Source organism: Erinaceus europaeus, chromosome 16 (assembly GCF_950295315.1).
Source record: "Erinaceus europaeus chromosome 16, mEriEur2.1, whole genome shotgun sequence".
Lineage (NCBI taxonomy): Eukaryota > Metazoa > Chordata > Mammalia > Eulipotyphla > Erinaceidae > Erinaceus > Erinaceus europaeus.
Window position 1 is genome coordinate 46,753,614 of NC_080177.1, and position 21,486 is coordinate 46,775,099.

The following is a 21,486-nucleotide window of genomic DNA, read 5'->3' on the forward strand; positions in this document are numbered from 1 at the left end:
TGGCCCCCCCATCCTGGTGTTTTTTTTTTCTTTTAATTATTAGGCATTATGTAAACTCTGTTAAAATGAGTGGGAATTAAAACCTTTCATATAGTTTTGGTGTTTTGTTGTTGTTTTAACTAAGCATTTCTCAGATATGGCTTATGGAGGATTGACTCTGGGACCTCAGAGCCTTAAGCGTGAAATTCCTTTTGCATAACCACTGTGCCATATCCCCAGCCTGACCTTATGTGGTTTTATTTACTTATTTATTTATTTATTTGCCTCCAGGGTTATCACTGGGGCTTGGTGCCTGCACTACGAATCTACTACTCCCGGAGGCCATTTTACCCATTTTTTTGTTGGCCTTGTTTGTTGTTGTTATTATTGTGGTTGTTGAATAGAACAGAGAGAAATGGAGAGAGGAGAGGAAGACAGAGAGGGGAAGAGAAAGAGAGACACCTACAGACCTGCTTCACCACCCCCCTGCAAGTGGGAAGCCAGGGGCTGGAACCAACATCCTTATGGCTTCTAGCTGTGTGCGCTTAACCTACTGTGCTACCACCCACCCCTGCTTATGTAGTTTTATATGTTATAATATTTCTTTAAATAAATGCCTCCAATAAAGTACAATTAAACATTAGAGAAGGGAGTCAGGTGGTAGTGCAGGGGTAAAGCACACATGGCGTGAAGCACAAGGACCAGGCATAAGGATCCCAGTTCGAGCCCCCGGTTCCCCACCTGCAGGGGTGTCACTTCACAGGTGGTGAAGCAGGTCTGCAGGTGTCTCTCTTTCTCTTCCCCTCTCTGTCTTCCCCTCCTCTCTCCATTTCTCTCTGTCCTATCTAACAACAATGATATCAATAACAACAACAATAATAACTACAACAACAACAAACAAGGGCAACAAAAGATAAATAAATAAGTAAATATTTTTAAAAATTAGAGTAGAGGCCAAACAGTGATATACCTGGTAAAGTGCACATGTTACCATGCAAGAGGGCCTGAGTTCAAGTCCTGTCCCTCGCCTATAATGGAGCATCTTCAATGGTCTTAGAGGTGGTGTAGCAGTTAAAGCACTGAACTCTCAAGCATAAGATGCTGATTTCAGTCCCGAGTAGCACATGTACCAGAGTGGTGTCTGCTTCTTTCTTTCTCTCCTCCTATCTTTCTCATTAATAAATCTTAATGTGCAAAGTCCCAGGTTCGAGCCCCTGGCCCCCACCTACAGGGGGGAAGCTCTGCAAGTAGAGATGTAAGGCTGCAGGTTTCTCTCTTTCTCTCTCCCTCTCTGTCTCCCCCTATCCTCTCAATTTCTGTCTGTTTCTATCCAATAAATAAAGATAATTTAAAAATTGAAATAAATTGAAATAAATAAATAAAAAGAGGGAGAGAAAAAAATCTTTACAAGCATTGAAGCAGTGCTGCTACCTTTCTCTCCTTTTCTCCTTCTCTATATCTCTGTCACTATTAGAAAGAAGGGGTTAAATGCATGTGGCATAAAGTGCCAGGACCAGCATAAAGATCCTGGTTTGAGCCTCTGGCTCCCTACCTGCAGAGGAGTCGCTTCACAGGCAGTGAAGTAGGTCTGCATCTTTCTCTCCCTTTCTCAGTCTTCCCCTCCTTTCTTGATTTCTCTCTGTCCTATCCAACAACGGTGACATCAGTAATGGCAACAATAATAACTACAACAATAAAACAAGGGCAACAAAAGAATAAATAAATATTTTTAAAAATCAGGGAGTTGGGCGGTAGCGCAGCAGGTTAAGCACACGTGGTGCAAAGTGCAAGGACCAGCATAAGGGTCCTGGTTCTAGCCCCCGGCTCCCCACCTGCAGGGGAGTCGCTTCACAGGTGGTGAAGCAGGTCTGCAGGTGTCTTAAATTTTTTTATGTTTATTTATTGATTGGATAGAGACAGTCAGAAATTGAGAGGGGAGGGAGGGATAGAGAGGGTGAGAGACAGAGAGACACCTGCAGCACTTGCTTCACCACTTGTGAAGCTTTCCCCCTGCAGGTGGGGACTGGGGGCTAAAACCCAGGTCCTTGCGCACTGTAACATGTGCACTCAACCAGGTGCACCACCACCCAGCCCCCTGCAGGTTTCTTTCTCTCCCCCTCTCTGTCTTCCCCTCCTCTCTCCATTTCTCTCTGTCCTATCCAACAATGATGACATCAACAACAATAACTATAACAACAACAAAAAACAAGGGCAACAAAAGGGAAAATAAATAAATAAAATATTATTAAAATTGGGGATGAGACAAGGGATAGCAGGCTGTCCTACAGTTTGCCAAGAAGAAGCCAGGCTTTTTTTTTTTTTAATTTTTTAAATATTTATTTATTCCCTTTTGTTGCCCTTGTTGTTTTATTGTTGTAGTTATTATTGTTGATGTTGTTGTTGGATAGGACAGAAAGAAATGGAGAGAGGAGGGAAAGACAGAGAGGGAAAGAAAGATAGACACCTGCAGATCTGTTTCACTGCCTGTGAAGCGACTCCCCTGCAGGTGGGGAGCCGGGGCTCGAACAGGGATTCTAACACCGGTCCTTGTGCTTTGCGCCACCGGCGCTTAATCCACCACGCTACCACCAGACTCCTGAGGCCAGGCTTTAACAAGGCATGTTTTCTTCTTCAGAAGCAACCAGTTGCTAAAGGTGTGGTAGCAACTCCAGTTTCTCTGAGAAGCCGCTCCATTATTGGTACTCCTGACAGTCGGCTGGGTTCACAAGGCCAGCATCGAGCCACTGCTGGCCAGAGCACCTCATGTATGAAGGGACCAGTAAGATGCTCTGTTCTCTCAGCAGCTAAAATGAATGTCAGGTAAAAAAGAGCCCCAGAATGTAATCACACACTAAGTCTCTAAACTTACTGCCTATGATACAGTTTGAATGGGCCAAATCAAACATGTTTTATTGTTGATGCAATAGAAGAGAGGGGCCCAGCAAGTAGATCACCTGGTAGAAAGTACATGTTACCAAGCACTAGGACCAGGGTTCAAGCCCTAAGCCACCACATGGGAGTGCTTACAGGGGAAAGCTTCACAGGCTATGGAGGATTGTTGAGGTGTCTCTTCTCTCTGTCCTCCTATGTAGAAGAAGTAGAAGGAAAACAGTGGTCACTGGGAGTGGTGGGGTTGTGCAGCTAGGTGGCAAAAGAGAGAGAAAACAGGACCAGTAAGAGCATAATAGTTATACAAAAAGACTTTTGTGCCTGGATACTAGAGCTTCCAAATTCAATCCTCAGCACCTCCATAAACCAGAGCTGAGCTGGGGGCTCGAACCGGTATCCTTATGTCGGTCCTTGCGCTTTGCGCCACATGCACTTAACCCGCACTATTGCTCAACTCCCAATTGAAATATTTTATTGGGAGAAATGATGATTTGTAAGATTTTTTCTTATATATATGTATATAACAATGACATATATATGTCATATATATGATACAAAACTATATATTATTCCTTTTCATATGAGAGAAATTGTGAGGAGAAAAGAGAGAGAGAGCAACACCTGTAGCATGGCTTCACTGCTCCTGAAGCATGTGAGGGCTAGTGGCTTGAACCCAGGTCCTTGTGCATGGTAACATGAGCACTCTACTTGGTGCATTACTGCCTGCCCTTTCATTACCGGATATTAACTGATTCTAAGCCACCGTCAACTTAGTGCTCATCACTATTTTATGAATCACTTAATCACTGCCAATTAACTATAACATGTTGCCACTGTAAAATACATCTCTATTTCAAAGGTATTAAAGTGTGGGAGGAATGCATCAAAGTATTAATGAAATACATGTTTGATAATTTGCTCTGAGTAGAGAAGATGAACTTGTATACCACTTGAATGATAATTCTCTGAAGATAGAAGATCTATTTCAAGATATAAGATCTGTTCCATTACTCATTTGGCATAGAACTCTCCTGTCCCTTCTGATTTGCCAAGAGTATAAGAAAGAAGGTGTCTTAGAGTAGCTACTAGACTCGAACTTGGGCCCACAGCCTCTCCCTTGAACTCTGCTTTGTAATTTTGTTGGCCAAGGCAGGGAGAACAGAAAATCTAAAGAAGTATTTTTGAAATAATGAAAAGGGGCCATATAGTGGCCTGCCAAGTAGAACATGCAAGAACCCAAATTAGAGTCCTCAGTCCCCATTTGCAAGAGGGAAGCTTCATGAGCAGTGAAATAAAATAAAAATAATGAAAATAGGACTGGGAAGATAGCATAATAGTTATGCAAACAACCTATATACCTAAGGCTCAAATGCCAGGTTCAATACCCAGAACCACCATCTGAGCATGCTTTGATTAAAATAATAAATAAATAAATAAATAAATAAAAATAATGGAGTTATTAAGTGGGTTGTTCTAGCATCATCACTTACTGGTTTGTTTGCTTGTTTGTTTTTAGTGCATTACCAAGGCATGAGTCTAGACCCTCACATAACTCTTATCACCAAGCAAAGTCCTCAACCCAACTTTCTCATCCCGTTATAGAAACAGAGAGGAAAAAGGAAGAAGATGAGAGGGACAGAAAATAAGATGACACCCCAGCGTATCTGTACCACCTGTGGTATTGCCCACATGGTGCCAGTGTTCAAACCCAGGACATTAAGACTCTTGCACTACTTAATGTTAGCAAGTGATTTTGTTTATAAGCTTGACCCAAGTTAAACTTGACACAACAACAATTCATCATGTCTTGTACTCCACTGTCCTGTTTAGGTTTTCAGCAGCTACTAAAGATAATGAACATAAACGTTCACTGACCAAGACTCCGTCCAGAATGTCTCCACATGTGACCACATCTTGGAGTACCCCAAAAAGCCAGACTATGCTCAGAACACCTAAGTTACAGAACACAAGAGGAGAGTCTACTACTGGTAAAAAAAAAAAAAAAAAAAAAAAAGGTGGGAGAGGTGCGCTTGATTAAGTGCACATCATATTATCATACGCAAGGACCCAGGTTCAAGCCCCTGTTCCCCTACATGCAGGGAAGATGCTTCACAAGTGGTGAAGCAGGTCTGTAAGGTGTCTTTCTCCTATGTCCCCTCCCCTCTAATTTTCTCTCTGTCCTATCAAAGGAAAAAAAGAAATGGCTGCTTGGAGCATTCGATTTATAGTGCCAACACAGAGCCCCAGCAATAACCCTGATAGCAATTTAAATAAAAGTTTTAGGGAGTCGGGCAGTAGCACAGTGGGTTAAGCGCATGTGGTGCAAAGCGCAAGGACTGGCGTAAGGATCCCAGTTCGAGCCCCCAGCTCCCCACATGCAGGGGAGTCGCTTCACAGGCAGTGAAGCAGGTCTGCTGGTGTCTGTCTTCCTCTCCACCTCTCTGCCTTCCCCTCCTCTTTCCATTTCTCTCTGTCCTATCTAACAATGACGACATCAATAATAACTACAACAACAATAAAAAGACAAGGGCAACAAAAGGGAAAATAAATAAAAAATTTTTTAAAGTCTTACATTTTTTTGAAATTTCTTTATTGGGGAATTAATGTTTTACATTCAACAGTAAATACAATAGTTTGGACATGCATAACATTCCTCAGTTTCCCATTTAACAATACAACCCCCACTATGTCATTTATCATCCTTCATGGACCTGTATTCTCCCCACCCACCCACTCCCAACCCAGAGTCTTTTACTTTGGTGCGATATGGCAATTACATTTCAGGTTCTACTTGTGTTTTCTTTTCTGATCTTGTTTTTCATCTTCTGCCTGAGAGTGAGATCATCCCATATTCATCCTTCTGTTTGTGACTTATTTCACATAACATGAATTTTTCAAGGTCCATCCAAGATCGGCTGAAAACGGTGAAGTCACCATTTTTTACAGCTGAGTAGTATTCCATTGTGTATATATACAACTTGCTCAGCCACTCATCTGTTGTTGGACACCTGGGTTGCTTCCAGGTTTTGGCTATTACAAATTGTGCTGCCAAGAACATATGTGTACACAGATCTTTTTGGATGGATGTGTTGAGTTCCTTAGGATATATCCCCAGGAGAGGAATTGCAGGGTCATAGGGTAGGTCCATTTCTAGCCTTCTGAGAGTTCTCCAGACTGTTCTCCACAGAGGTTGGACCAATTGACATTCCCACCAGCAGTGTAGGAGGGTTCCTTTGACCCCACACCCTCTCCAGCATTTGCTGCTGTTACCTTTTCTGATGTATGACATTCTCACAGAAGTGAAGTGGTATCTCATTGTTGTCTTGATTTGCATTTGTCTGACAATCAGAGACTTGGAGCATTTTTTCATGTGTTTCTCGGCCTTTTGGATCTCTTCTGTGGTGAATATTCTGTCCAAGTCCTCTCCCCATTTTTGGATGGGGTTATTTGTTGTCTTGTTGTTGAGTTTGGCAAACTATATATGTTGGGTATTAAACTCTTCTTTCTTTTTTTTTTTTTTTTATTTTTTCCTTTTTATTTTCTTTTCTTTGGGTATTAAATTCTTATCTGATGTAAGGCATGTAAAGATCTTCTCCCATTCTGTGAGGGGTCTCTTGGTTTGGGTAGTGGTTTCTTTTGCTGTGAAGAAGCTTTTTAATTTGATAGTCCCATAGGTTTATGCTTGCCTTAGTTTTCTTTGTAATTGAATTCGTTTCATTGAAAATGTCTTTAAAATTTATGCAGAAAAGAGTTCTGCCAATATTTTCCTCTAAGTATCTGATAATTTCTGGTCTAACATCCAAGTCCTTGATCCACTTGGAATTTACTTTTGTAGTTGGTGAAATACAGTGATTCAGTTTCATTCTTCTGCATGTTTCAACCCATTGTTTCCAACACCATTTGTTGAAGAGACTCTGCTTTCCCCATGTAATAGTCTGGGCCCCTTTGTCAAAGATTAGATGTCCATAGGTGTGGGGCCTCATTTCTGGGCTCTCAATTCTATTCCACTGGTCAGTGTGTCTGTTCATGTTCTAGTACCAAGCAGTTTTGATGACAATGGCCCTATTATACAGTTTGAAATCTGGGAGTGTGATGCCTCAGGTTCTGTTCTTTTTTCTCAAGATTTTTTTGGCAATTCTAGGTCTTTTCTGGTATCTTACATATTTTTAAGTGTGGTCCGGGATATGGCACAGTGGCTAAGGCATTGTACTCTCAAGCATGAGGTCCCAAGTTTAATCCCTGGCAACACATGTGCCAGAGTAATGTCTGGTTCTTTTTCTCTCTCTTATCTTTTGCATTAATAAATAAATTTAGAAAAATGAAAAAATATATATTTTAAGTCATGTAATTTCCTGAAAGTATTAAATATATTTTCTTTTTTTCTTTTTTTATTATCTTTATTTATTTATTGTATAGAGACAGAAATTGATAGAGAAGGGAGAGATAGAGAGGTTGAGAGACAGAGAGACACCTACAGCACTGCTTCACCACTTGTGAACCTTTCCCCCTGCAGGGGGCTCAAACCTGGGTCCTTGTGCATTGTAACGTGTGCGCTCAACCAGGTGCACCACCACCCGGCCCCTATATTTTCTTTTTTTTTTAATTATTTATTTCACTCGTTTCTTTTTAATTTTTTTATATTATTTATTTTCCCTTTTGTTGCCCTTGTTTTTTTAAAATTATTGTTGTTATTGATGTCATCGTTGTTAGGACAGAGAGAAATGGAGAGAGGAGGGGAAGATAGTGAGGGGCAGAGAAAGATAGACACCTGCAGACCTGCTATACCACCTGTGAAGCGACTCCCCTGCAGGTGGGGAGCCAGGGGCTTAAACCGGGATCCTTATGCTGGTACTTGCACTTAACCCACTGCGCTACCACCTGACTCCCTGAATATATTTTCTTAAAGTTTCTTTGTACCTGTAAAATCAAAAACAAATTTCATTCATTGTGGTCTGAGAGGTGGTACAATGGATAAAGTATTTGACTCTCAAGCATGAGGTCTCAAGTTCAATTCCTGGTAGCACATGTACCAGAGTAATGTCTGGTTTGTTCTCTTTCCTCCTAAAAAAAAAAAAAAAAAAAGATTCATTAGTTAATGAGAAAGGAGAGGGGAAGCATAACTCTGGCACATGTGATGCCAAGGCTCAAACTTAGCACCGCATGCTGGAGAATCTAATACTTTAGTCACTGTGCCACCTTGAAGGGCAATTTTTGTTTGTGTTTCTTTCATCTTTTTACTGGCAAGGGAAGTGCCAAAGGCACAAGTAAAAAAAACTGATAATCTGCATGACTCTTTCATCCTGTCAGTCCTAGGGGAATCTTCAGATGGTGAGCCACCCTAAAGAACATTCAGGGACTAAGGAGAGGATTAAAATACTCATTACAGACTCTAAAGGATCTTCTGAAAATATCAGGATCCCAGACATGCCACACTAACCACTAATAGATTGCTTAAGGCACAATAAATAATATGGAAACTCTTCTATATATACACTGTCTACTTAGCCCACCTATACTAGCCAGGTGATTTTCAAAGGAATACTGCAATAGTGGCTCAGAGGATGATGTAGAAACTAGAGTGTTATACTTAAAAACTAGAGTGTTATACTTAAAAACTAACTAACTAGAGTGTTAACTAGAGTGTTATACTTAAAAACATATATACTTAAAAAAACTAAATGCAACCCCTAGCATTGCATGTGCTACAGTGATGCTGATTCTCTCACTCTTGCCTTCCTTGTGTTAGTATGTAAATAAATAAATAAATAAATATTTTTTAAAATATTACAATAGCAATAGTGCTAAGGTTAAATCAATTTAACTGGGCCAGGGAGATAGCACAGCTGTGGCACACCAGATTTAAATACCTGAGGACCCAGATTCAATTGCCAGCAACTCCATAAGCTAGGAATGATCAATGCTCTGGTCTCTCTCTCATGAAGATAAATGAAGCTCTAAAGATTTGGCCCAGGATGTAGTTCAGTGGATAAAGCAGTGAATTATCAAACATGAGGTCCTGTGTTCAATCTCCAGCTTTAAATGTACCAGAGTTAAGATCTCTTTCCTCTTATCACTCTATCATAAATAGATCTTTTAAAAAATAACAAGTGTTTGCTTCAACAACACATATACTTCTTCTTCTAGCGTTTGCCCTTATTCCGTAGCCAGTCAACAGCATCAGGTTGAGCCTGATGTAAAGTTTCGAGACCTCCTTTGAATCTGGAGAGGTGGCAGTCGTTGACTATGTGGGTCATAGTCTGTCTGGAGCCGCAGGGGCAGTTCGGGTCGTCTCTGGCTCCCCAGCGATGGAACATAGCGGCACACCGGCCATGGCCTGTTCGATAGCGATTGAGGAGGGCCCAATCATAACGTGCTAGGTCAAAGCCGGGTTGACGCTTGCAGGGGTCTGTGATGAGGTGTTTGTTCTTTACCTCAGCTGACTGCCAACTCTGTTTCCAAGAGTCTGGAACAGAGAAGTTCAGTGTAGGTGTAGGGGACCAGATTGGATGACGAGACGTCAAGCGTTGGACAGGGTGGGCGAAGATATATTGGCAGGTCTGGTCGAGCGTAGACGTGGGAAATGAACTTAGATGATGCCGCATCCCGACGAATATCTGGCGGGGCGATGTTGCTAAGAACTGGCAGCCATGGAACCGGGGTGGAACGGATGGTTCCAGAAATTATCCTCATGGAGGAATATAATTTGGAATCGACCAAGTGGACATGGGGGCTACGGAACCATACTGGGGCACAGTATTCTGCAGTGGAATAGCATAATGCCAGAGATGATGATCGTAGTGTGGAAGCGCTCGCGCCCCATGAGGAGCTGGCCAGTCTTGCAATGATGTTATTCCTAGCGCCCACCTTTGCTGCAGTTTTTATGAGATGTTCGTGAAATGACAGAGTGCGATCGAGAGTAACACCAAGATAGACTGGCTGGGCTTCATGCCGGATTCTCGTATCGCCAAGCTGCACATTAAGCTCACGCGAGGCCGAGGCATGGTATAGATGGAAAACAGATGATACCGTTTTTGCAGTGCTAGGGATTAGTCGCCATTTTTTACAGTAATCAGATATCAGAGACATGTCTTTCGTGAGTGTTTCCTCGAGGATGTCGAACTTGGATGCCTGAGTTGCACAGCAGATGTCATCGGCGTAGATGAACTTCCTTGAAGAAGTTTCTGGGAGGTCATTGATGTAAATATTAAATAGCGTAGGAGCCAGAACAGAGCCCTGGGGGAGGCCACTTGAGACAAGTCTCCATCTGCTAGACTTGTCACCCAGATGCACCCGGAATCTTCTGTTTTGGAGAAGAAACGATATAGTGTTGGCCACCCATGGAGGCAGGCCTCTTGAGATCTTGACTAGGAGACCACGGTGCCAGACCGTGTCATAGGCTGCTGTGAGATCAACAAAGACAGCACCTGTCTTTAAATTCTTCTGGAATCCATTTTCAATGTAAGTTGAGAGGGCCAGGGCTTGTTCGCAGGTAGATCTTCCTGGGCGGAAACCAGCCTGGGCGGGTGATAGGAATTTCTCTGTAAGATGAGAAATACGTGACAGAAGCAGCCTCTCAAGGAGTTTGTAACACACGGAGAGGAGAGAAATTGGTCTATAGCTGGCGGCCAGTGTTGGGTCTTTCTTTGGTTTCAAAACCGCTATAATCTTTGCACGACGCCAAACTTTGGGCATAGACTCAGATTCCAAGATGTGGGACAGGAATGTAGTGAGCCACTTCTTTGCCGCGGGGCCCAGGTTAAGAATGAGTTCTGGGGTGATGTTATCATAGCCAGCAGCTGTTCCCGGTTTAACCCTCTATACTATACCCTAACCCTAACCCTATACTAAACCCTATACTAAACCCCTAACCTCTATACTAAAAAGTAGTAACAACAGGGCCAAGTGATGATGCATCTGATAGAGCATATGTGCTACAATGCACAAGGACCCAGGTTCAAGCCCCCTTGTCCCCACCTGCAAAGAGGATGCTTTACATGTGTTAAAGCAATGATGAAGATGTTTTCTTTCTCTATCACAGTATCTCCTCCTTTCCTATAAATTGTTCTCTGTCTCCAAAAAATGGATAGAAAACATATATTGGCAGGTGGGGTTAATGGTTATACAAACCAACTCTTATGCCTGAGGCTCCTGTCCTAGGTTCAATCCCCCAAATCACCATATTCCAGAGCTAAGCAGTGCTCCGGCAAACTGTGTGTGTGTGTGTGTGCGTGTGCGTGTGCGTGTGTGTGTGTGTATTGGGTTGTTGGAAAAGTCATGACACATTTTTGCATAGAAAAATATGTCATGCAGGGGCCAGACAGTGACATACTGGGTTAAGCACACATAACATGAAGTACAAGGACCAGCGGAAGAATCTGTTGACTTGAACCCAGGTCCTTGTGCACACTGTGTGCTCAGCCAGGTGTGTCACCACCCAGCTGCTAATTTTTAAAAATAACTTGGTGGAGTCAGGCAGTAGCACAGCAGGTTAAGTGCACATGGCACAAAACTTAAGGATCCTGGTTCAAGCCCCCGGCTCTCCACCTGCAGGGGAGTCACTCACAAGTGGTGAATAGGTCTGCAGGTGTCTATCTTTCTCTGCCTCTCTCTGTCTTCCCCTCCTCTCCATTTCTGTCCTATCCAACAATAATGAAATCAATAACTACAACAATAAAACAACAAGGGCAACAAAAGGGAATAAATAAATATTTTTTAAATAATAACAATGGGCTTTTTTCTAACTAACCCTTAGGTTTGAAGTTTTTACTTTATTAATTTATTTTTTAGTTTATGCCCCATTCAAATTCACTGCTGCGACATTGCAGACACCAACTTCCCATAGGAAGCCAGTGTTTGATCTTCAAGCAAGTTTGTCTCAACCTCTCAGCTATGAACCACATAAAGGTAAGTGAGGATGATTTGAATATTAAACATGCAAAAGTTAAGATTAATTTTTTATTCCATATCTGACTAAGTAAAAAATTTCAGGAACAGGAGTCAGGCAGTAGCACAGCGGGTTTAGCGCAGGTGGAGCAAAGCAAAGTGTTTTTAAAAAAATCTTAATAAAAAAATTCCAGGAACTAGGTGGAAGCCAATCTTGATCCCCTGGAATATCTGTCCTGGTTCTTGTATCTACATTGACTCATGATTAAAAAGACAGTGGACCAGTATAATAGCTCTCTTGGGTTGTGAACTTCTTTGTCATGCACACAATCAGGGTTCAAGCCCTGGATTAGAGGAAACCTCAGTGCTTTACCTCTCTGTCTCTATCTAAAAGAGTTGACCCAGCATGGTGAAACCTGGTACAACAAAAAATAACTGAAAATTTAAATAAGACTTCATGAAATAAATACCAAAATCACTGACTTGATTGTGTTGTTATTAGTCAAAGACATAACTTCTAATTAGTATTACTATAAACTTTTTTTTTTTAACTGACAGGGCTGTACTGGGTCTATATGCGTGTATGACTCCACTGCTCTCAATGGAGTTTTCTAGAAGGAGAGTCACTGAAAGACAGGAAGAGAAGGAGAGAGGCTCACCTGCTTACATGCAAACATTATTGTGCTCAGTGACCCTGGTTCAAGCCCCGAGTCTCCACCTGCTAGAGAAAGGCTTTTCAAGCAGTGCAGCAGGTGTCTCTCTGTCTCTCTCCCCCACTATATTCTCCTTTCCTCACAATTTCTATCTTTATTCAAAATAAATGAATATTTGACAAATAAATAAAAATGTTTTAAAAGAATGTTGTTTAAAAAGAGAGAGAAGTAGGAGAGATAGCATAGCACTGCTCATAAAACCTTCCCCAGTAAGTGCTTCCATGTGGTGGCTGGGGCTTAAAGCTGGGTCCTCATGCATGGTAAAGTCTGTGCTCTACTCTGTTAGCCATCTCCTAGCTTCTATAAACACTTTTCTACGGAAGATTTCTAAGCCTAAACAAGAAATGACAGTTTATTCAGTCATTAACGTGGCTTAAGAATCTACATTCTTTTAAAAAATATTCTTTCGTCAGGATAAGTCAGCTGCATTGTTATGCACATGACCTAATTTTAACCTAGGCCTCCAACACTGGGGGAGCTTTGGTGCTGGGTATTGTTCCTTCTCTCTCTCATTTTTAAAAATATTTTTTTTTATTTATTGCATATACACAGAAATTGAGAAGAGAGGAGAGATAGACACCTGCAGCTCTGTTTGACTTGTGAAGCTTCCCCCCTGCAGGTGGCGACCAGGGGCTTGAACGTGTGTACTTAATCAGATGTGGCAGGCAGTGTAGTTATTGTTGTTACTGATGTCATTGTTGGATAGGACAGAGAGAAATGGAGAGAGGAGGGGAAGACAGAGGGGGAGAGAAAGACACCTGCAGATCTGCTTTACCGCTTGTGAAGCAACTCCTTTGCAGGTGGGGAGCCGGGGGCTTGAACCCGGATCCTTACTCTGGTCCTTGCGCTTTGCGCCACCTGTGCTTAACCCACTACGCTACCGCCCGACTCCCTTTTTTTTTTTTGAGACCAGAACACTGCTCAGTTCTGGCTTATGGTGGGGCTGGGGATTGAACCTGAGACCTCAGAGCCACAGGCTTGAAAGGCTTTTGCATAACCATTATGCTGTCTCCCCAGCCCCTGACTCCCTGTTTATGTATTTCTTAACCAGAGCACTGCTCTGCTCTGTCTTATAGTAGTGCCAGGGATTGAACCTGGGACCAAAGAGCCACAGGCACAGAGTCATTTTCATAATCGTTATGCTATCTCTTAGGCCTGTTTTTATTTTTAGAAGTAAATACCATTTTTTAAATTTTTTTATTAACTTTATTTATTTATTGGATAGAGACAGTCAAAAACCGAGAGGAAAGGGGATGATAGAGAGGAAGAGAGACACCTACAAATCTGCTTCACTACTTGTGAAGCCTCCTCCTCCTGCAAGTAGGGACCAGGGGCTTGAACCTGGGTCCTTAATGCATTATAACATGTGCGTTCAACCAGGTGCACCACCACCCGCCCATATAAAATACAATTTGTTTATAAAATATCAAATTGAAATTAATAGTAATATATATTAGCAAATGTAAAAGGTAGGCACAGATGGAGAGTATAAAATGAATATTTACACAAGACTCAAGTTTATTTTTGTCTCTTATAAACTAGGAAAGTTGAAACCATGGGGAATATCTAAAGAAAATAATTCTCTCAATGAGCATGTAAACAGAGTTAACTTCCTTAAGAAGACTTATAAACAACATTGTCTTCAGTCCAGGTAAGTATATAGATACACAGTTACCTAGGGTAAATGTCAGGTAAGACTTACTTTATTAAAGGGGGGGGGGTCAACATAAATCCAGAGGTAAGGTGAGAATCATTAAATCTACATCTTACATTCAGTACTTTTAATAGCTGCGGACTACATAAGACTATTCCTCTCATCCCTGCACATGTATATTTCTAAGCACAAACACACACCTCCTTTTATTAGGGGTTAAGGGTTTACAGTACAGCTGTTGACACATGGGTTCAGTTTCTCATTTCACCATGATGGGTGTCTGCAAAATGCTCTCACCCCCAACTTAAGTCCTTTCCCACCATCATGCACCAGGACCCTAAAGTCACCCCCCCCACACACACACACACACACACACCCTCTTTACCCTTCTTCCCCAGAGTCCTCTGCTTTGGTACAATACACCAAACCCAGTCGCAAGTTTTACTGTGTGTTTCCCCTTTCTGAGTTCTTGCAAAGTAACAAACTCTAAGGAGGAGGTCTTGGGATCCCCTAATTTATAAAGTCATTTAATAGAAGCCCAGGACCGTGCATGGCTCATAACTGGTCACCTTTGTTTGTTTTATCCATTTTTATTGGGAAGGTCAATAGTTTACATATACTTACCGCTTTCTCATCCCTCTGTTAGAGTTTTCTGTGGAACACTTACCCACAGTCCTCTCTGCATCATCATGTTTCAGTATCCCATGGTTCTCTTCAGCCCCTCCTTCCCCAGAGTCCTTTTGTTTGATGCAATACACCATGCCCAGTCCAAGTTTCATGAAGCTTCTTGCCATAGGTGAAGACAGGTCCTCATGCATGATAATGTGCACCCTACTGGGTGCACCACCACCCAGTACCAGCCTACAATTCTTTTAACTTTGAAAAAAAAAAAAACTGTATTAGACAATAAAGCCTCTAGGATCAGAAGATGGCCTACCTGGTAGGTCACACAGTTGACCATGCCCTAGAACGCAGGTTCAAGCCCCTAGCCACTGCATATAAACATCATGCAGAGGGGAAGCTTCAAGAGCGGTGGAATGGTACTGTGCTGTCTCTCCTTGCTCTCTATCTCTCCATCTTTGTCTCTCACTTTTTTTTAAAGATTTTATTTATTGATTGATGAGAAAGATTGGGGGAGACGAAGAGAGAGAGAAAGAATCAGACATCACTTGGTACCTGTACTGCCGGGGCTTGAACTCAGGACCGCATGCTTGAGAGTCCATTGCTTTATCCACTGTGCCACCTCCTGGACCACTGTCTCTCACTTTCTATCTGGAAAAAGGAGTCTTCCAGGAGTAGTGAGATTATGCAGGTCAAAAGAATCCCCAGTGGAAAAGAAGAATAGTGTCTGGGCCAGGTGGTGGTGCACTTGGTTAAGCACACACATTCAGTGTGCAAGGACCCAGGTTCAAGCCCCTGGTATCCACCTGCAGGAGGAAAGCTTCATGAATGGTGAGGCAGGGCTGCAGTTGCCTCTCTTTTTCTCTCTCTCCCTCTCTCTGACCTCTCTCAATTTCTCTGTCTCTGTACAATGATAAATAAATTTAAAATAAAAATAATAGTGTCTGTAATACTTGGTGTTTAAGAAAGTTTGGATGTGAAATCTTACAGTTTTCATTCTTTTTTGTTTTCCCTTTTGTTGCCCTTGTTTTTATTGTTATTGTAGTTATTGTTGTTGTTATTGATGTTGTTAGGACAGAGAGAAATGGAGAGAGGAGGGAAAGACGGGGTAGAGAAAGACAGACACCTGCAGACCTGCCTCACCGTCTATGAATCGACTCCCCTGTATGTGCTTAACCCACTGTGCTACCATCCGACTCATCTTTTCTTTTTCTTTTTTTTTTTTTTTTGCCTCCAGGGTTATTGCTGGAGCTCAGGGCCTGTACCATGAATCCACTGCTCCTGGAGGCCTTTTTTTTTTTTTCATTCCCCTTTTGTTGCCTTTGTTATTGTAATCTTGTTGTGGTTATTATTGTTGATATCGTTCGTTGTTGGGTAGGACAGAGAGAAATGGAGAGAGGAGAGGAAGACAGGGGGAGAAAAAGACAGACACCTGCAGACCTGCTTCACTGCCTGTGAAGCAACTCCCCTGAAGGTGGGGAGCCAGGGGGCTTGAACCGGGGTTCTTATGCCGGTCCTTGCACTTTGCGCCACATGCACTTATCCCGCTGCACTACTGCCCAACCCCCCCCTTTTTTTTTTAAACTAGGGCTTCATAACTTCCTTACGACTTTTTCAGATAAAAGGAGAAGCAGAGTTTCAGAAAAAGAGTAAGAGACAACAGCCCCTATGCTTCCTTTTTTTTTTTTGCCTCCAGGGTTACTGCTGGTGCTCAGTGCTGGCACTATGAATCCACTGCTCCTGGAGGCCATTTTTCATTTTTACTGGACAGAACAGAGAAATTGAGAGAGATGGGGAGATAGAGAGGGAGATAGAGACACCTGCAGAGCTGCTTCACTTCTTGTGAAGCAATTCCCTCTTCCCCCCCCCCCCCAACTCAAACTGGGATCCTTGTGTGGCTTATTGTGCTTCCTACTATATGTGCTTAACCTGGTGTGCCACAGTCTGGCCCCTCTTTTTTTTCTTATTACACCAGGGTCATTTCTGGGACTCAGTGCCTACACCATGAATCTACAATTCCCAGTAGCCTTTTTTTCTTTTCTTTTTTTCCCTCTTTCCTCCTTTTATTGATCTAGAGAAATTGAGATGGGAGAGGTAGACATGAAGAAATGAGAGACACCTACATCACTGCTTCACTACTTATGAAACTTCCTTCTCCACCCTTAACCCCCCCGCAGTGTGAGGACTGAGAACTTGAACCTAGGTACTTGTACATAGTACATGTGCACTCTACCAAGTACACCACCACCCACTCCTGAATTTTCTAAAAATACATGTAATTAAGCCCCAGAATGTTTTCAAATTCAGAAGGTTTGAGGTGGGTCCCAGGCATCTATATGGCTTCCAAAGCTACCAGCTATTCAAAAGAGGACCTATATTCAGAGCACAGGTCTAGTATGTTTATTCCTTTTTATAAGCAAAATTATTATTTTATTATAATTTATTTATTAGATATAAACAGCCATAAATTGAGAAGAAGAGGGAGATAGGGAGAGGCAGAGAGATAGACACCTGCAACATTGCTTCACCACTTGTGAAGCTTTCCCCTGCAGGTGGCAACCAAGGCCTTGAACCCAAGTGGTGAAGCAGTGTAACATGCGCTCAACCAGGTACACCACCACCCAGCCCAGTCTTCCATGATTTCTTTGTCTAAATAATGCACATGATATCCTTCCAGAGACCAAAGTGCCTAGTACTCTTACAGGTAGTTGTTCATTGATTTATTTTATTTTTTTGTCTCATTTCTTCCAGAAAATCATACTAGAAGTCAGTAGATCTGGTCTTAGTTCTAGCACATTCACACTATGTGATTTTGAGCTTAATGTTAGGCTTTGACTTCCAGCAGTAGAGGTTCTTTTTGTTTTGTTTTTTTGCCTCCAGGGTTATTGCAGGGGCTTGGTGCCTGCACTACAAATCCACTGCTCCTGGAGGCCATTTTTCCCCTTTTGGTGCCCTTGTTGTTTATTGTTGTTGTTATTATTGTTGTAATTGCTATCGTTATTGGATAGGACAAAGAGAAATGGAGAAAGGAGGGGAAGACAGAGATGGGTGGAGAAAGATAGACACCTGCAGACCTGCTTCACCAATCGTGAAGCGACCCCCCTACAGGTTGGGAGCTGGGGCTCAAACTGGGATCCTTATGCCGGTCCTCGTGCTTTGCACCATGAGCGCTTAACCCACTGCACTGCTGCCCAACCCTGTTTTGGTTTTTTTGTTTGTTTTAACCAGAGCACTTACTGCTCAGTTCTGGCTTATGGTGGTATGGGGGACTGACCCTGGGTTGGAGCCTAAGCCATGAGTCTCTTTGCATAATCATTATGCTATCTACCCCCACCCTCTACTTCTCCCTATCAGCCCCTTCCCTCTTATTTTCTGTATCAAGAAATCTGTCTCTTATCTGATAAAGATAATACAAAAAATAAAAATGTAATATATATGTATATATGCATACATACATATATATGTATGTATACATAATTTAAAATTACAGGAGTTGGATTCACTCACCAAGGTGTGTGTGTGTATTTTTTTTTTCCCCTCCAGGGTTATTGCTGGGGCTCAGTGCCTGTACTATGAATCCACTGCACCTGGAGGCCAATTTCTCCCTCTTTTGTTGCCCTTGTTGTAACCTTGTTGTGGTTATTATTGTTATTGTTGATGTTATTCATTGTTGGATAGGACAGAGAGAAATGGAGAGAGATGGGGAAGACAGAGAGGGGCAGAGAAAGACAAACACCTGCAGACGTGCTTCACAGCCTGTGAAGTGACTCCTCTGCAGGTGGGGAGCCGGGGGCTCGAACCGGGATCCTGAAGCCGGTCCTTGCGCTTTGCGCCAACCTGCTGTGCTACCGCCCAACCCCCCAAGGTATATTCTGTGTCTAATTTTATGTTTGACTTTAGAGTGCCACATTGATACTAAAATGAAAACTGATTTCTTACCATTAAGTACTTATAGATACTGTCTCCATGCCACAGCACCTTATGCTATGGGAGTGTGCTAAATATCAATTTAAGTTTATGACGGTTTGAAGTAATTGGTAGTGGAGCATCATGGTAGCCTAATGTGTGTTTCTCTCTTAGGGAAGAACAACGGAAGAAACAGGAGCAGGAACGGAAGGAGAAAAAAGCAAAGATATTGGGAACTAGAAGGGGACTCACCATAGCTAAAAATTAACATCCTACAAATTCTGAACTTCTTTGTGAATAATTTTTACTGTCTTCTCCATTTTACTAAAAAAAAAAAAAAAAAAAAAAAAAATCTCTTCTACTCTTACCTTTGTCATATGTGTTGTCACTGGACTCTTCATATGCTGTACCTCTGAAGACATTCATAACTTAAAATTCATTTATTGTTCTTTGAAGTGATTGTTATATAAATCCATGTAACTCTGTTTTCTAATGAAATCTATCCTTATAGATTAATGGCTTAGATTATTTTGTGTGTGTGCAGTTCTCTCTGCTGGCTGAACAGCATTATCAATAATTAGTTATTAATTAATAATGATGCTGAACATTAACATAACTAATTCTCTTTTAGGCAAAAGCATTTACCTAATGGTAATTACTTATGCCACAAGCTTTGGTAGAAATTTAGCAATGCTAGGATAAGGTGTGAGAGAAAGGGTACCTTTTCATTCTCTAAAGAATTTATACTCTTCATGAATCTATACTGATGGATCAGTAGATTGCCTAGGCCAAGTGTTCTGTTTAAACTTATGAGTAATTACCACCTAGGACACATGATAGTCCTTTTTTTTTTTTAAATCCTTTATTAAAGGATTGAGAGGGGGATAGAGAGGGAAAAAGACAGAAAGACACTTGCAGCCCTGCTTCACCACTTGTGAAGCTTTACCCGTACAGGCTTGAACTGGGACTTTGCACACTCTCATGTCCAACTAGGTGCACCTCCACCTGGCCCTCAGATTATATTCTTGTTATGCAATGGCTAGGAGAGGCCTCTCCCACCATTAGGTTATAACTATGGAATTCTGTAAAAAATCTTAAAAATTATTGAATTGTATACTTAAAGCAGGTGAAATTTATGTTGGTTAATAATATTTCAATAAACGTCATTAAATTTTTTAAATTAAGTTTTTTATTGTTTTTTTAAATTTTTTATATTTACTTATTTATTCCTTTTTTGCCCTTGTTTTATTGTTGTTGTTATTGATGTTGTTAATTGATGTCGTCGTTGTTGGATAGGACAGAGAGAAATGGAAAGGGGGTGGGGAGACTTAGAGGGGAAGAGAAAGATAGACACCTGCAGACCTGCTTCACCGCCTGTGAAGCGACTCCCCTGCAGGTGGGGAGCCAGGGATTCGAACCAGGATCCTTATGCTGGTCCTTGTGCTTTGCACCACCTGCGCTTAACACGCTGTGATACTGACTCCCAACATTAAGTAATTATATTGTAAATATTGTATACAAAAAAATAGATTTTAATGAAAAGGCAACTAATCTTTGTATAATCTCATTTATTTGCAAAATTAACTCTCTTAGGGTTTTCTGACTATCTTAGTTTCCTACTTTCTCTAAGATGACAAGAATGTAAACTGTTCTTTTTTTTTTTTTCCTCCAGGGTTATTGCTGGGCTCGGTGCCTACACCATGAATCCACCGCTCCTGGAGGCCATTTTTCCCCCTTTTGTTGCCCTTGTTGTGGTTATTATTATTGCCATTGTTGATGTTGTTCATTGTTGGATAGGACAGAGAGGAGGGGGAGGAAGAGGGGGAGAGAAAGATAGACACCTGCAGACCTGCTTCACCGTCTGTGAAGCAGCTCCCCTGCAGGTGGGGAGCCGGAGACTCGAACTGGGATCCTTACGCCGGTCCTTGTGCTTTGCGCCACATGCACTTAACCCACTGTGCCACCGCCCGAACCCCGTAAACTGTTCTTGTTTTTGGTATATGCAGTTACTAATATTTAAAATAATTAGGTTAACTCTGCAACCTTTTCTGATAGCATTTGCTATGGCTCGTTTTGTTTTTTGTTTGTTTTTTCCCTTTTGTTGCTTTTGTTTTTTTATTGTTGTTGTAGTTATTGTTGTTATTAATGTCATTGTTAGATAGGACAGAGAAAAATGGAAAGAGGAGGGGAAGACAGAGGGGAAGAGAAAGACACCTGCAGGGAGTCGGGCGGTAGCTCGGGTTAAGCGCACCTGGAGCAAAGTGCAAGGACCAGTGTAAGGATCCTGATTCCAGCTCCCGGCTCCCCACCTGCAGGGGAGTCGCTTCACAGGCGGTGAAGCAGGTCTGCAGGTATCTTTCTCTCCCCTCCTCTGTCTTCCCCCCCCTTTCTATTTCTCTCTGTCCTGTCCAACAATGATGATATAAATTAACAACCTCAATAACAACAATAAAACAAGGGAAACAAAAGGGAATAAATAAATATAAAAATAGAAAATTAAAAAATAAAAAGACACCTGCAGACCTGCTTCACTGCCTGTGAAGCAACTCCTCTGCAGGTGGGGAGCTGGGGGCTCAAACCAGATCCTTATGCTGGTCCTTGTGCTTGGCGCCATGTGCATTTAACCCGCTGCTACCACCCAACTCCCATGGCTTTTGCTTTTACGAAACAACTAGGTGGAAAACAAAAAATATTTGATACCATACTACAGTAAAATTTAAGGGATGGGGACATAGAATAATGGTTATGTAAAAGATAAGCTTGAGGCTTATCCTGGTTCACTCCCTACCACCACCATTAGCCAGAGCTGAGCAGTGCTGATAAATAAACAAGAGGGTGACC

The 21,486-nt window shown here is 42.0% G+C and overlaps 1 protein-coding gene across 3 annotated transcripts in view; it reads left to right on the forward strand.

Moving 5' to 3' along the window:
• NUSAP1 (nucleolar and spindle associated protein 1) overlaps window positions 1-19,829 on the forward strand; it is an 87,685-nt gene extending 67,856 nt beyond the window's left edge. For all 3 annotated transcript variants that reach the window (XM_060175067.1, XM_060175066.1, XM_060175065.1), the window contains 5 exons: window positions 2,615-2,799; window positions 4,699-4,856; window positions 11,656-11,772; window positions 14,007-14,115; window positions 18,820-19,829. In XM_060175067.1, coding sequence (XP_060031050.1) covers window positions 2,615-2,799; window positions 4,699-4,856; window positions 11,656-11,772; window positions 14,007-14,115; window positions 18,820-18,913 — 663 coding nt within the window. In that variant the 3' untranslated portion in view covers window positions 18,914-19,829. The remainder of the gene's footprint in view (window positions 1-2,614; window positions 2,800-4,698; window positions 4,857-11,655; window positions 11,773-14,006; window positions 14,116-18,819) is intronic.
• The last annotated feature ends 1,657 nt before the right edge of the window (window positions 19,830-21,486 follow it).